This window comes from Dromaius novaehollandiae, chromosome 15 (assembly GCF_036370855.1).
Source record: "Dromaius novaehollandiae isolate bDroNov1 chromosome 15, bDroNov1.hap1, whole genome shotgun sequence".
Taxonomy (NCBI): domain Eukaryota; kingdom Metazoa; phylum Chordata; class Aves; order Casuariiformes; family Dromaiidae; genus Dromaius; species Dromaius novaehollandiae.
In genome coordinates this window covers 14,352,612-14,366,186 of record NC_088112.1, presented here as the reverse complement: position 1 = coordinate 14,366,186, position 13,575 = coordinate 14,352,612, and the positions used below count along the sequence as shown (strand labels likewise).

Sequence of the window (13,575 nt, the reverse complement as noted above, 5' to 3'; positions counted from 1 at the left end):
TTCAATACTTCAGCAATTGAGTTCAAGCAACATCATCTTTGGTCACAAGTCACGTGGCTACACCCTCACCAGCACTGCAAAATCTGGGCCTAATTCTCCATAAAACTCCTCAAAACGCTGTCAAAGGACCCTTACGACTTACAAAGGCCAGAAGCGTGCTAAAGACCAACTCGCATCAAGATGATAAGCAATAAACAGAGGAGTTCAGAAACAACCAGCCACTTCAGTTTAAACCTGCTATAATCCAACATCAACCCCATGTTCAGAAAGAAATAACACCTCAGATGCCAGCAATCACCGTATGGTCACTTCTGGGGCAGCCATGGTAGTCCTGAGAACTGCTGTTATAATTTGTTTCTCTCCAACACAAAATCTGGCAGCAGCTGCTGTAAGAAGAGTTTCAGACAATCCTGAACTAACAGAAATTCAATATAAAAAAAAGGGGGGGGAGGGGGTTCAGAACAGCACATCCCTGTTTGCACCTGAATACTAACCGAGCAACCCCTCCCCAGTTTGGTGCAGAGTGCTAACAGATGCCAGAGCTATTAACAAATCACCATACAAAACAATACCTGCCTGCTACCTCACCTCACCCAAGGCATCACTTAAATGCTGGACTTTGCATCCCAATAAAGGCTCTAAATCAAATCCTGCTCATTCCGCTGCAAGCACCCTCGCGTTTTGGAAAGCAGCCTTTTCAAAGGGAATTCTCAATGATCCAGTGAAAAACCTAAAATTTGCAAGGGTTAGACGGGCAGCTGAAGCAGGCATAAAGATGAGGTCTGAGATACATGCATGCTTTTCTCTGGGCAAAACAGGAAGTTGAAGAAGCAGTGGGCATACTCAAGGCTGCAAGCCTCATGAATAAAAGCTCAGAGAAAGGCCTTCTGCGAGGTGGAGCTCCATCCTCAGGGTGGGGGTAAAAGCAATTATCTGAAGGAATGGCCCAACTATGACAAGCCACCTTAAAAACAGCAGTGCAGAGCTCCTGGGGGGTTTTGTTTGTCTGTTACTTTTTGCAGGCTCTCCAGTGAAGCTGACTGGTTACCCAAATACAAAATGGGACAAGAACCAAATGCCTGCACAAATACAGGTTCTGAAGAGCAAGTCTGGTTATTTCTAGTTACTATGTCACGTTTAGCAATTAAAGGATTCTATGTATCCCATCGGTGTCTGGCACAGACTGAAGTCTCTCTTCCCATCCCACAAGCAGCAGGACTAAAATGAAGGAATGGTCAACCTTCCCCATCTCTGCAAAAAGAGATGCAAAACAAAAAACCTCTTACTTATTAAAGAAAATGCAAGGCTCTAGGAGAGAAAGATGCGAGGCTGCTTGAAAACATGCTTTTCTTTTTAGTATTTTTTCCTAAACACAGCTGTACTTTTAAGTCACCAGAACAAAGCAACAAGATTAATCTCATACTACAGCAAGCAGGATTGCCTTTTTTACTGAGAAGTCAACCCTTTGTTGCATATTCAAATAACAGGCTCAATCACCAAAAGAAGTTTTCCTGCTGTACAAGCTAGTGTTCTGTGGTGCATGTAAAGCCACTGGTAGTAGAGGCAAGAGTTGTGAAAGTACCTCTGCTAGCTTCTGTTTACAAAGTGAGACCCTCCCACAACCGCATCACTGAGCACATGTCTGGTGAGAGGTCCCTGCTTTACTCTGCAAAACAAAGCTGAGTATACACAAATCTCAGACCTTCCCGAAAAAGAGATAAAAGGAGGGGTCTCCACAAGGACACTGATTCTTCCTATGAAACACTCAAAAGAATCCATGACCCGGACCAAGAGCAGAGCCTAACGCAGTGCCACAAACAAATTAAGCTGCTTTGAACATCTTCCTGAAGTCACCCCTCCTGCGGGCACTTGTGACAACTGCTCCCCCATCTCTCACAGCACGCAGGAGAAACCTTACTGGTTCCTACAGGGGTCGATTTATTTTGCCCAAAGAACACAGCTGAAAACAAGTAATTTTTCCTCAAATACTATGTGCACAAGTAGCATCTGTCTGGCTTCAATATCTATACTGAAATTAAAAAGAATAAGGTTTCAGCGGTCAATGTCATCGCATTAGTTAATTTTCACACCTCATATCAAATATTACTGAAAACCCAGGCACAAAACATCCTTGATCAAGCAACATTAAGTTCACAGAAGTACTCAAGGAAAATATTTAAGTACTGCATCGACTCTTAGCTATATATCTATATAAAACATAGATAAAATCTGCACTAAGCAAAGCTGAAACCAATCCAAGAACTATGTCCACATTCACAAGACATAACTACACCAAAGATGTTATACACATCTAACCACTTTCAGAACTCTAAAAGTAGAATCCGCTTTGCTTCTTAAAAAGCGCATAGGAAAATCAACTCGAGGAATATATTTGCGAGCACAGAGTGAAATTAAAAAGGAAAAATTCAGTCTGGGTAACGGGCAAGATCTCCTAACAGGGAGACCTGGTAGGCCATGACACAGCCCCTCCCTAGCAGTCAGGAAAGTCCGACGGCTTGGGTAACTTACAGCTAGACCAAACAAAGAGAGCAGGCTGATACAGCCTTAAAACAGGGCATGCTAAAAGACAAGAAAGCTCTGCTTCTGCCCTTGTTATTAAAACCCGTGGCTTAAAAAAAAAAAAAATCCCATAATGGGAAGAAACTCCACCAGAACTTTGTGGCAATCCTGCTTCTATGATGGAGTAACTGGATGTCTCTTCCTTTGGGGGGGGGGGGGGGGGAAGAGGAGGGAGGGGGAAGAGGAGGGGGGGGATAGAGAATTAAAGCGCTACAACAAAGCTACAGGTCTCATCTGTTCATGACAGCTTGCTCCCAAGGTCCAGCATGCAGACACGTGAATGCAGACAGGCCTCCTGACCCTGGGCGCCGCCGCCGCAGGCAGAGCCGGGCCGGAGCGCGGGCGCGGCCCCGCAGCGGGGACCCGGGCCGCCGGGGCGGCAGCGGCCGCGGACGGCAGCAACTTTTCCGCGGAGGGCCCGGCGCGAAGTCCCCCGAGTGTCAAAACTGTCCCTTCAGCAAGATGGCTGCCAGCCGCCGGCAGCGCAAAGATGTCAGCTGCCGAGCGGCCGGGGCCGCGCCGGGCCGGGCCGGGGCCGGGCGCGCCCCCCCCGCGCAAAATGGCAGCGGCGGCCGCGCCGGCTTTGTGAGCCGCGGGGCACCGGCGCCGCGCCCGGCCCGGCCCGGCCCCGCCCGCTGCGCCGGGTCATGCCGCGGCCTCCCCCCGCTCCCGGCGCTGCTTACGAGCTGCAGGGCGGCGGTGGCCGAAGGCTCCGGCTTCTCGGCCGCGCTGCCCAGCGCGCCGGGGCTGCCCGGGGGCTCGGGCGGCGCCGCCGGCGCTCGCTGCGGGCAGGGCGGCGGGGGTAGCTCCCGCGCCGCCGCGTCCCGGCAGCCGGGCAGCCCCGCGGGGCGGCCCGCGCCGCCGTGGCTCGGCTCCGCCACGCCACCGCGCTCCCGCGAGCCGGCCGCGGCCAGCTCGGCCTCCTCCGCGTCCTCCTCCCCGTCCTCCTCCTCCTCCTCGTCGTCGTCGTCCTCCTCCTCTTCCTCCTCCTCCTCCTCCGGCGTCTCGGCGCCCTCCTCCTCCTCCTCCTCGCCGTCCCGCAGGAGCAGAGGGAAGGCCAGGCCCCCGCGGGGCACGTCGGCCACCAGGCCGGGGCAGTCCGCGCCGCCCGCCGGGTCCTGCGCGGCGGGGGCGCGCAGCGGCGGCGAGCCGGGGTCGGGCAGGGCCTCAGCGCCGTCGGCGGCGCCGCCGAGGTACTCGGCGTTGATCATGGAGGCCAGGTCCTGCAGCCGCCGCAGCGGGATGTAGCAAGACGAGGGGTCCTGGCCGTAGACGGGCTTGGCGGCCGCGGCGGCCAGCTGCATGGCGGGCGGCTCGGGGCCGCGGCCCTCGCCGAAGGGGCCGCCCTTGGCCTCGGCGGCCGCCAGCGAGGTGCCGAAGGGGACGAGGCAGCTCCGGCGGCTCACTTCGCAGGCCTGCTCCATGCCGGGCCGCGGGCATCAACCTGCGGGGCACAGCACAATGGGGTCAGCGGCCGCCGCTCCAAAATGGCAGCCGCGCCCGCGGGGCCCGCTCCGCTCCGCTCCGCCGGCCCCGCGCGGGGCGCCCGCCGCCGCCGCGCCAGGCCCAGGCCGCGGCCCGGCGCCGCGGCCCGGCGCGGCCTCGCCGCCCGCGGGGCGCCGCGCCCGCGGGGCCCGCTCACCTGCGGCCGCCGCGGCCGGCTCGCCGCCTGCCCCCGGTGCGGGCCCAGAAGGAGACGCGCCGACCCGGCCCGGCCAGGCCCCGCCAGTGCTCCTCCGCCGCCTCCCTCCCTCCCTCCCCCGCATGCGCGCGCCCGTCGCCGCCATCCCGCCGGCGCGCGCCCCCGCCGCGCGCCCCGCGCCTGCGCGCGCGCCCTCCGCGCCCGCTCTCGGGGTTCAGCGGCGGCCAATCAGCGCGCGCCCGCGCGCGCCCGCGCCCCCCCCTCCGGGCGCCCCCCTCCCGCGCGCGCCTCGTGCCCGGGGGTGGGGGAGGGGCGGGGGGGGCCGCTCAGTGCTGCCCCCCTCCGGCGCGCCCGCTGCCAACGGCCGGCGCGCGGCCTGGCCCGGCCCGGCGCGGCCCGGCTCCCCCACCTGCGGCCCGGCCCGGCCCGGCCCCGCCGCACATGGCGGGCCCGCCGCTGCCCCGCGCCGTCGGGCCCGCCGCCCCCGCCTCCATCTTAGGCGGCGGCGGGCACCGGGCACCGGGCGGGCAGCGCCGGCCCCGCCGCGACGCCACGGCACGGGACGGCCCGGCCCGGCCGCGCCTCACCTGCGGGCCGCGGCGCCCCGTGCGGCCGCCGCCGCCCTCCCCGTCCCCGGGGCCGCCGAGCGGGTCGCGGGCCTGCGAGCGGCTGCGGCTGCGGAGCGGGCGCGAACAAAATGGAGGCGGCCGGGCCCTGAACCCCGCCGGGGCGCCCGGTGGGCAGCGGCTCCTGCCCGCCGGCCGCGGGGAACCCGCCCCTCCCCGGCCCGGGCAGCCGCGGCGCGGCGGGGGGGCGCGGGCCGCGGCCCTCCCCCACGGTGCTCGGGTTACCGGGCACCCGCCGGCGTTGTCCGCTGCGCTGCGCCGCAGGGCCAGGCCCGGCCCGGCGCCCCCGCGCCGCGCACCCCCCTCACGCACCGCCGGCGCGGCCCGGCCGCGGCCGCCTCCGCAGGGCCGCCGGGGAGCGAGCGAGCGAGCGGCGCCCGCGGCCTGCCCGTCCTCGCCTGGCTCCGCCGCTGCGGGCAGCGCGGGCCGCCGGCGAGCGCCCCCCCGCCGCCCCCCGCCGCCGCCGCCCGCCCGCACGGCGGGGCGGCCATTAGCGAGCCCCCCCGGCCGGCGCTGCGCGGGGCTCGGCGGCCCCGCCGCTACCTCCAGGTGGGGGCCGGGGTCTCCGCGACGAGGAGCGCGGCGCGGGGTCCCGGCTGCCGCGCCGCCGCCGCACCGGCTCCGCAGGCGCGCGGGGCGGGGGCGACCGCGCCGGGGGCAGCGGCCGGGGCAGTAAATGGATGTGGCACCGGGGCGGTGCTGCCCGGCGCCGGCGCTGGGGGAGGGCACGGCTGGCGCCCCCCGGGGTGCCGCGCTGGGTGCCGCCGCGGGGCTCGGCCGCGCTCGCCCGCTCCCCCCGCACGGCGCTGCCCTTTGTTTCCCCCCCGGCCCAGCTGTGCAGGAGCCGCTGGTGTGTTTGCGCCGCGCTTCCTTCCCCTGCAGGGCAGCGGCGCGGCCGCAGCCGCCGCGCCGAGCCGGGCTGCGCGGCCCCGGGCTGCCGGGCGGCCCCGGGGCGCCGCCGGTGCAGCCTCTCTGCACACTCAGGCAGGGCGGTGCGGGCCTCGCACGCAGCCCGCCCGCGGCGAAAATAGCGTCCCGGAGCGGCTGCGGGTTGGCACGTCGACGCGGCGGGCAGGATCCGGCCTGCAGGCCGCCGCCACCGCACCGCGTCTCTTCCCCTCCCGAGCGCGTCGCTCATCTAGGGCTGGTGGCTTTCTCCGCACATCCCACTGCTCCAGCAGGTGCTGCGGGCTTGTGGGTTCCTCCACACCCTCCTCATCCCCTCTGGTCTGGCTCCGCCGCACTGTCCTGCCCTAGCTGCTGGGCGCTGCCTCTCCCGCCGGGCATCCTGGCCCCTTCTCGCCCCACGGGTTGGGGCACTCGTTTGTCCCCAGCGGCCACCCCAAAGGTGTCACACCATCACCACTGTCCCCCCCATCCCATGGGCGCGTGTCGCCCTGCAGTGAAACTGCCTTGTTTGGTTTCGTTTGTACCTCTCGCCTCCCCAGCACACCCACGGAGGGTGGAGTGCCTCGGCAGGAAGCACCGCAGCCGGAGGTTTTCCTCACGGCTTGTTTATACCTAAGAGGTCCCCAGCCTGGGGTTTGGGCCAGCCCGGTGACCCAGCCTGCCCACGGGCAGTCTCGCCCCGCGCACCGCTGACGGTGCGCTGCAGCAATGTGGGGAAGCAGGATGCGCGTGGCACTGTACAAGCGGAGTGTGGGCAGCCCTTGCCCCAAACGCCTCTCAGGCTGCCGGGTCCGCTCCCGCGCCGGCAGCGATGGGGCAGCACCCCTGTTGGCGTGAGGGCTGCCAAGCGGCCTGGTTTGCACCGTTTCCCAAAGCCACTCAGGAACGTAGCTCCAGCACAGCCTGTCTCCACTCATGGTGATACCGCGTGCCCCAACTCGGCTGAGGCGATGGCTTGGGAGCCAACTTTCTCTTCCTCTTTGGAGTAACCTGCCACATGCGTTTCCGTCACATGCCCAAAATAAAACTAATGATTTTATTTATAACCCCCCCGGGGGCATGCAGGGCTCTGCACAGGATGAGTGCGAGTGTGTTTGGAGGAGCTGTTTCCCCATGTTCATTCCCTCATGCTTTAGTTGGCCAAAAACCCGCAGCAAATGAGAGCAGACGTGGTGCTGCGAAGGGTTTTAAGACAGCATTCCCAATACAGAGGAGCTGCCCCTGTGCCCCAAACTGTCACCAATTTTCCCTCTTGCTCTGCTGACTTTCCTCCTCTTGTGTTTGCTGAGCAGGGGGATGTCAGGCCGCCTGCAGCGGGCGTCCGGGCCTCAGCCCGAGCCCCAGGAAGTGCCGGCCATGTGACGGAGCCCATTCTCACCTAGGTGTCTGACCCACCCCACCAAAGTCCACACCCGCCGCCGGCCTTCCCCTGTGCCGCTCGCAGCACCCGCGCAGCCTGGCGAGGCTGCGGAGCCGGGCGAGGCGGCTCAGCCCCACGGGTGTGGGGATGCTGGTGCGGATGGGGACGTAGCATCCACCCCCTCCCCAGCAGCCCCAAGGCACCTCCCCGCCCTGCCGCCCGTGGGGCACCTCCCTGCCGAGGGTCCCAGGGCAGCGGGGGAGCCATTTCGAGTGGGTCCCCTCGTGCTGCCACCCTCCACAGCCATTTCGTTACGGGTGTAGCCAGGCACAGGGCCGGGGCAGCCGCGGGCTCGGCAGGCAGGATGGGGCGCGCGTGGCGGCCTGCCCGCACGGCAGCCCCGCAGCTCACCCTGCCCTCAGATGCACTTTGCTTCTGCTGTGTCACCTTTTCCTGTGCCGCATCCAGAGCCCAGCAGGAAGGGGAACTTCCCCAGCTCCTCTTTTCCGGCATGGGAGCAGGCAAATGGCACCGCTCGCCTGCACGCTCCTGGCCCGGATGTGCAGCGCGGGGGGGGGGGGGAGCGCAAGGGCAGCCACTGGCTGCGCGGGGCTTTGTCTGCGGGTGCAGGGAGGGAGCCGAGATGCCCGGTGGCCTCACGCAGAGGGCGTCCCTTGGCGCTGGGCTTCGTTTGCGAGCCCCCCCCACCCCGGGCCTCCTCTCCCCGCCCCGTTTCCGAGCCCTGCTTCCTGGCTCCCGCGTTGCGGGCGATGCGCGGTGGGAGCCAGGGCAGGCTGCTCGCCTGCGGACGCTTAGGCCGCCGGCAGCGGGTGCCGTGCGCCGCTGCGGGCTCCCTCTGGAGGCCCCGGGCCCGCGGCACGGCGCAGCACAGCCGGGCTTGCTGCAGAGCAGCCGCCGGGGAGAAGGCGGCCCAGCCGCGGCTGTCCAATCCCCGGCAGACACTTGGAGACCGGCCGCGGCCGGGCGCCCGGAGCAGGCGTGCAGAGCCCCGGCTGGGGCTCACGGGGGGCTGCGGTGGCGGGGGAGCGAGGCCAGGCGGCTGCTGGGGCCCAGCGGGGAGCGCGGCCCCGGGGAGCCACAGCGGCACGGCCCTGGCACACAAAGGGCCGGGCGGGGTGGCTGGCAGCCGGGGCCGAGGGCTGGCGCGTGGCCGGCGAGCACGGGCGAAAGGGTTAAGGCGCTCTGGCGGGCATGGGGGAGGGCTGGCCAGGCCGGGGGAGAGGAAGGAAGCAGAGGAGGAGAGGAGCATCCTGCCCAGAGGGCTTGCCGGGGGCCCCTTTCCCCTGGGAAGCGGCTCACGAGGCCCGAGACCGAGGCTGGAAACCGCTCGGGATGGAGCCGTGGGGAGCGAGCCAGGCGCAGCCCCTCTGCATGCTGGCGGCACCGCTGCACCCTGCTTGCAGCCCGGGGCTGGCCCTGCTTCGCAGGCAGACGGGGCTGCCATCTCCTCATGCTGCGGCAGCCCCGGCCTCGCAGGCCCTGCCGCGCTGCAGCCTCCCTGCCTGGCCTGCTCCCCCCTCCAGGGGCCTGCTGCACCCCCCGGCAGGGGGCAGCCCCAGAGGCAGGCGGGCCGTGAGCAGCCCCAGCACACACTGATGCATGGGAGGATGCAACCCCTGGAGCTGGCATGCTGGGCACCAGCAGGGCACGGGCAGATGGGACCCCAGAGCTGGTGCACTGGGCACCAGCAGGGCACAGGGGGGACAGGACCTCTAAAACCAATGCACTGGGCCCTGGGAGGGTGTGAGTGGATGGGACCCCAGAGCTTGTGCATTGGGCACCAGCAGGGCATAGGGGGATGGGATCCTTGGAGCTGGCACGCTGGGCACCAGCACGGCACGGGCAAATGGGACCCCCAGAGCTGGTGCACTGGGCACTGGCAGGGCATGGGGGGGGAAGGATCTCCAGAGCTGGCATACTGGGCACCAGGAGGGCACAGGAGGACAGGACCTCTAAAGCCAATGCACTGGGCACCAGCAGGGCACAGGGGGATGGGACCCCTGGAGCTGGCATGCTGAGGACCAGCAGGACACGGAGGGACAGGACCCCCAGATCTGCCCTCTCTGGGAGAAGGGGACTGGCACAGGGTGCTGCTCTCCCTGCCCAGGGCCCTGGCTTAGTGGCAGAGGCCTGGCTCAGTGCTCTGCTCTGCCCCCGGGTTTCCCTGCTGGGTGCTCTGGGATGCCCTACCCCCTAGTCCCACGCAGCTCTCAGCACAGCCCCGAGTGCTGAGGGGGCTGGTGGCTTCCAGGCAAGTTTGGGTGCTGGCCGTGGGGGCTGCTCTGTGCAGCAGGTTTGCCCCAAATGCTGGGGAGTCTCCTGCTCCCTCCAGCCCCCAGGGAGAGAGGCGCTCCCATCCCCCAGCTCCTGCAGCAGACACTCACCCACCCCCAGGGCCATCATACCAGGCGCCAGCCTGCCTGGCACCCTGCCGCAGAGACCGTGCCCCTGCCCCGGCGCCCTGCCACGCTGCGCCGCGGTGTGGCCACGCTCACAGCGCTTGGGGGTCCCTGCGTGCATCTCCCCCCTTCCCGGCTTGTGGATGCCTATGGTGTCTCCGCACTGGCGCACCACCGGGCTTTGCTCCGGCCATTCGAGACACAGTTGGGTTTGCCTGGCTCCTGCGCCCACACCGGCAGCCTTCCCGTGCCGGTAGGGCCAGGGTCTGCGCTGGGGCGCAACACGGCTCTGCAGCCCGAGCCCCCCACCTGCCCTGCATCCCCAGGAGCCCGGGCTGAGCCAAGTGGCAGAGCTGCCCGTCCAGTCCCATTTCTGCACCGCTCTGCACAGAGCTGCTCCTGCTCACCAGGAGATGGGGCTCGCAGCCCGGCTTCCCCTGCCGCCCCGCGCGGCACTGGGGATGGCGGCGGAGCACAGGGGGCCGCGGGGCCGCGGCAGGGCCGAGGGGGCTTGCAGCTGGGACCCCTGGCTCGGGCTGCCCCGGAGCCCGGCTGGAGCACAGAGCCACGGGCAGAGCCGGGGCGGGGGCGGCTCTGCCCTGTGCAGGGAGCGTGCCGGGAGGGTTGTGTGTGCGTGTGTGTGTGCATGCGTGAATGTGTGTGCATGGGGATGTGTGTGGGGGGTCTGTGTGCAAGGAGGTGTGTGCGTGTGTGTGTATGTGTGCATGGAGATGTGTGTGTGCATGGGTGTGTGTGTGTGAGTGCGTGGCTGTGTGGTGGAGTGTATATGCACAGGTGTGCGTGGGTGTGTGTATGGGTGTGTGCATGGGGGTATGAATGGGTGTGTGTGTGCACAGAAGGGGTGTGCATGGGGGTGTGTGTGTGCATTGTTGGGGTGTGTGCATGAACAGGGGTGTATGTGCACACAGGGCTTAGAGGTGCGGGGGGTGTGTGTACACACATGCATGGGGGTTGTAGAAGCTTGCATGCTGGGTGTGCAAGGGAGGTATATGTTGACATGTTTGTGTGTGTTTGCGTATGTGTGTGCTTGTCCATGAGGTGTATGTGTGCATGAGGGGGTGTGCACAAATGGGCTGTGTGTGTCTGTATGCAGGAGCACATGTGTGCACTGGGGAGCTGTGCGCATAGGGGGTTGTGCTGGGTGGGGGCTGTGAGTGCTTGGGGGGTGTATAGGGGCTGTGTGTAGGGTGCATGTGCATATGTGCACATGTCCAGGGACTGCTTGCGTTTGGACGGCTCCATGGGAGAGGACAGACCCCTTCCTCACTGCGCAGGGTGCTCATGCGTGGGTCCCCGTGGGCCCCATTGCACCGTCCTCTGGCCCATGGGGCCCTTCCTCCTCCAGCCTGGGCACTGGCAGTGTGCGTGGGGCACAGGACACAGGCAGGGGACACGGGATGCGGGACAGGGGACGTGGGCCATTGGGGTTGGGCACAGCAGGAGCGGGCAGAGGGGCAGCGGTGGGAGGCAGGGGCCTGATGCCTGCCCCCCTCACCCTCCCTGCCGGGCAGTACCAGCCCCGGGGCAGAGGCTCTCTGCAGCTCACAAAAGCCAGATTCTCCTCACAGATAAAATCCCATCGCCTTTGTTTCGGGGAGAAAAGACACCAGGAACTCCTGGCCCTACAGCCGAGAGTCGTTAAGTGAAGGTGTCTCTGAGCCCATGGCACCAAAAGCCGCAAGGAGGGCCTGGCCCCTGCCTGGCATCTCCCTGGGGCCGTGGCTCCCGGCCCTGGCTAAGCGGGTGCTGCTCAGGAGAGACCCAGGCATCCGGGCCACGCAGCCCCCAGCAGGCAGGGTGCTGTGGGCCGGGTGAGCGGTGCCAGGGCCGGCAGCGGCTGGGGGAGGGCGTGTGGGAATGCGGCCTCAGGAAACCAGCAGGATTTACTGGGCTACACGGTAAATCCCCCTCACAAAAGGGGCCTGTTCGTGGGGACGAGATGCCGGTGGCTCAGCCGCACTTGTTTGGCCAGCAGAGCCTGGCGGATTAAGGACAATTGGTTCAGCCCTGACAGAAAATACCAGGAATGTTAAACAATAAAAACTGCCTGCAGTTGCTGCGGGGCCGTGGCTGCCTCCCCTGCCTGGCTGTGGCCTGAACTGCCCCGTGCCCGGTCAGCCCCGCTGCGGCACAGTGCAGGGCCGGCTCTGGGCGCCGCGGCTGGCATGTGCCGGTGCTCCTGCCCGCCGCGGCCGTGCCCCCAGCGGCCGGCGTCCACCTTCCCTAGCTGGGGCGGAGAGGGCCCTGCAGGCCTGGGGGAGGGTGATGACAGCAGCACTCGGTGGCTTGGGCACGCACGTGCCCCCTCCAGCACCCGACAGCCCTCCCCAGCCTTCCCAATTGGCCATGGCTCCGTTTTCTGGGCAAGCCGTGAAAACAGGAGCGAGTGAGCGGGGCGGCACGCTGCAAACCACGCCGGGCAGCGGGTGCTGCCTGCCTCCCAGCCTGGTGTCCCCGGTGCAGCCACCCCAGCACCACGGCACCGCCGGACGGGCGCGCAGGCAGGGCGCCGCTGCGGCTCGACCCCAGTCCTGCGCCCAGGCGCTGTTTCGCGCCGTTTCCCCGGGGCTGGCTGGGGAAAGCCGGCTCCTTCGGCGGCCCTGGCCAGGGCATGCTGGCGGGGAGCCGGGGCCGGCCCTGCGGGCTGCCCAGGCAGTCTGCCCTCCGGCATGTGAATGCCCCATTCAGGGCTGTGATAAATGCATTGGTTCTGGCACATTAGCAGACAGCTGGGATCCTTCGCCGGAGCATGGAGGCTGCTGGGACATGGCAGGTTTCACACCTGCTGGTGGTCCGTCTGCCTCTGCCGGCCCCGGGGGAGCGGGGGGAGGCTCTGCCGCCGGCCAGAGGGCCCCTCAGCAAGCAGGGCTGGGGGGACGGAGGCTGCAAGGGACCGGTCCCCCTCTGGCAGCCCTGCCAGGGCTGCATGAGTGGGGGCACCGTGGGCAGCAATGGCGGGGCAGAGAGGAGGGGGCCTGGGAGGGCTCTGTGTGCTGATGGGCTCCTGGCGTGGGCAGCGCCACAGCAGGTCTCACCCACGAAGGGCTCTCTGGTGGCAGCCTGCGAGTTTGCCGAGGTGGCTGAGCCGGACCCTGGCCCCCGAGAGCCGGGATCCAGGCCTGGCCCTGGTGCCCGTGCAGCAGAGCCATCCAGGCAAGAGTCAGAGGCACCGGGTGCAGCCGCCCTGGGCCCGGCTGGCACCAGGCCAGTCCTGCTCGCAGCTCCTGCCCAGGGCTGCTCGGGTGAGAGCGGGTTCCCGGGCCGGGTGGGGGCCTGCCCCCCTTCCCTGTGGGAGCTCCCAGTGCAGCTGGAAGCCGGAGAAGGAAACAGGATCCTGGGGCTAACGGCCCGGCAAAGCCCAGCCCTCGCCGGAGCGGAGGAGACGAGGTGAAACCCTAGACCCAGCGAACAGCCCGTCGGGAGGGAGGGGGCGAGACAGCTGCAGCCCCTGCCTGCCCACACTCCCCGCGGGGCCGGCCGGGGAGCGGGGCTGGGTGCCGTGGGGCAACGGGGGAGGCGAAGAGCAGGGCCCGGGGCTGCAGCTCCCCAGCCCACGCTCCCAGGAGCGCAGAGGCGCCGGGGTTACAGGAAGGCAGTGCCGAGCCCATAACTCACTTTTATCTGGTGGCCGGGGGCCGGCCCAGGTGGGGAAGGGGCAGGGGGTCCCCCACGCACGGGGCCGGGCCTGGAGTGCTTTCCCAGCCTGGGAGCCAGCAGCAGTTGGTGGATCAGTTTCAGGGCGATGCTGGTAGCGGAGTTCACGGTGGCTTAGCGCAACAGCGGCTAATGGGGAACAGATGCACGGGCGCTTTGTGCAGGAGCGCTGCGTGGAGTGCCTGGAGGCACCGGAGCGGGGACACCGCTTCCTGCACCTGTGGCACTGCCTTGGTGCCCCCCGGCAGCGCAGCCACCCCCTGCACAGACTGGGCTGTGCTGCACCCTCCGCGCTCGGCCATTCCCTGCTCACCCCTGCCTGGCTCTTTGCCCCCCAGGAGCAGCCCAGAAACTGCACCAGGG

General features: G+C 66.6%; 1 protein-coding gene across 4 annotated transcripts in view; it reads right to left on the bottom strand.

The window, feature by feature from the left end:
- NSD1 (nuclear receptor binding SET domain protein 1) overlaps positions 1-5,501 on the bottom strand; it is a 69,289-nt gene extending 63,788 nt beyond the window's left edge. The window contains exons 1-2 of one of the 4 annotated variants that reach the window (XM_064520976.1): positions 5,392-5,501; positions 3,264-4,024 (exon numbers count right to left, since the gene is read on the bottom strand). In XM_064520976.1, coding sequence (XP_064377046.1) covers positions 3,264-4,004 — 741 coding nt within the window. In that variant the 5' untranslated portion in view covers positions 4,005-4,024; positions 5,392-5,501. Of the gene's footprint in view, positions 1-3,263; positions 4,025-4,222; positions 4,388-4,809; positions 4,830-5,391 lie in introns of those variants that run through there. The other 3 variants (XM_064520977.1, XM_064520978.1, XM_064520975.1) reach the window with 3 other exon arrangements.
- Between the last annotated feature and the right edge of the window lie 8,074 nt (positions 5,502-13,575).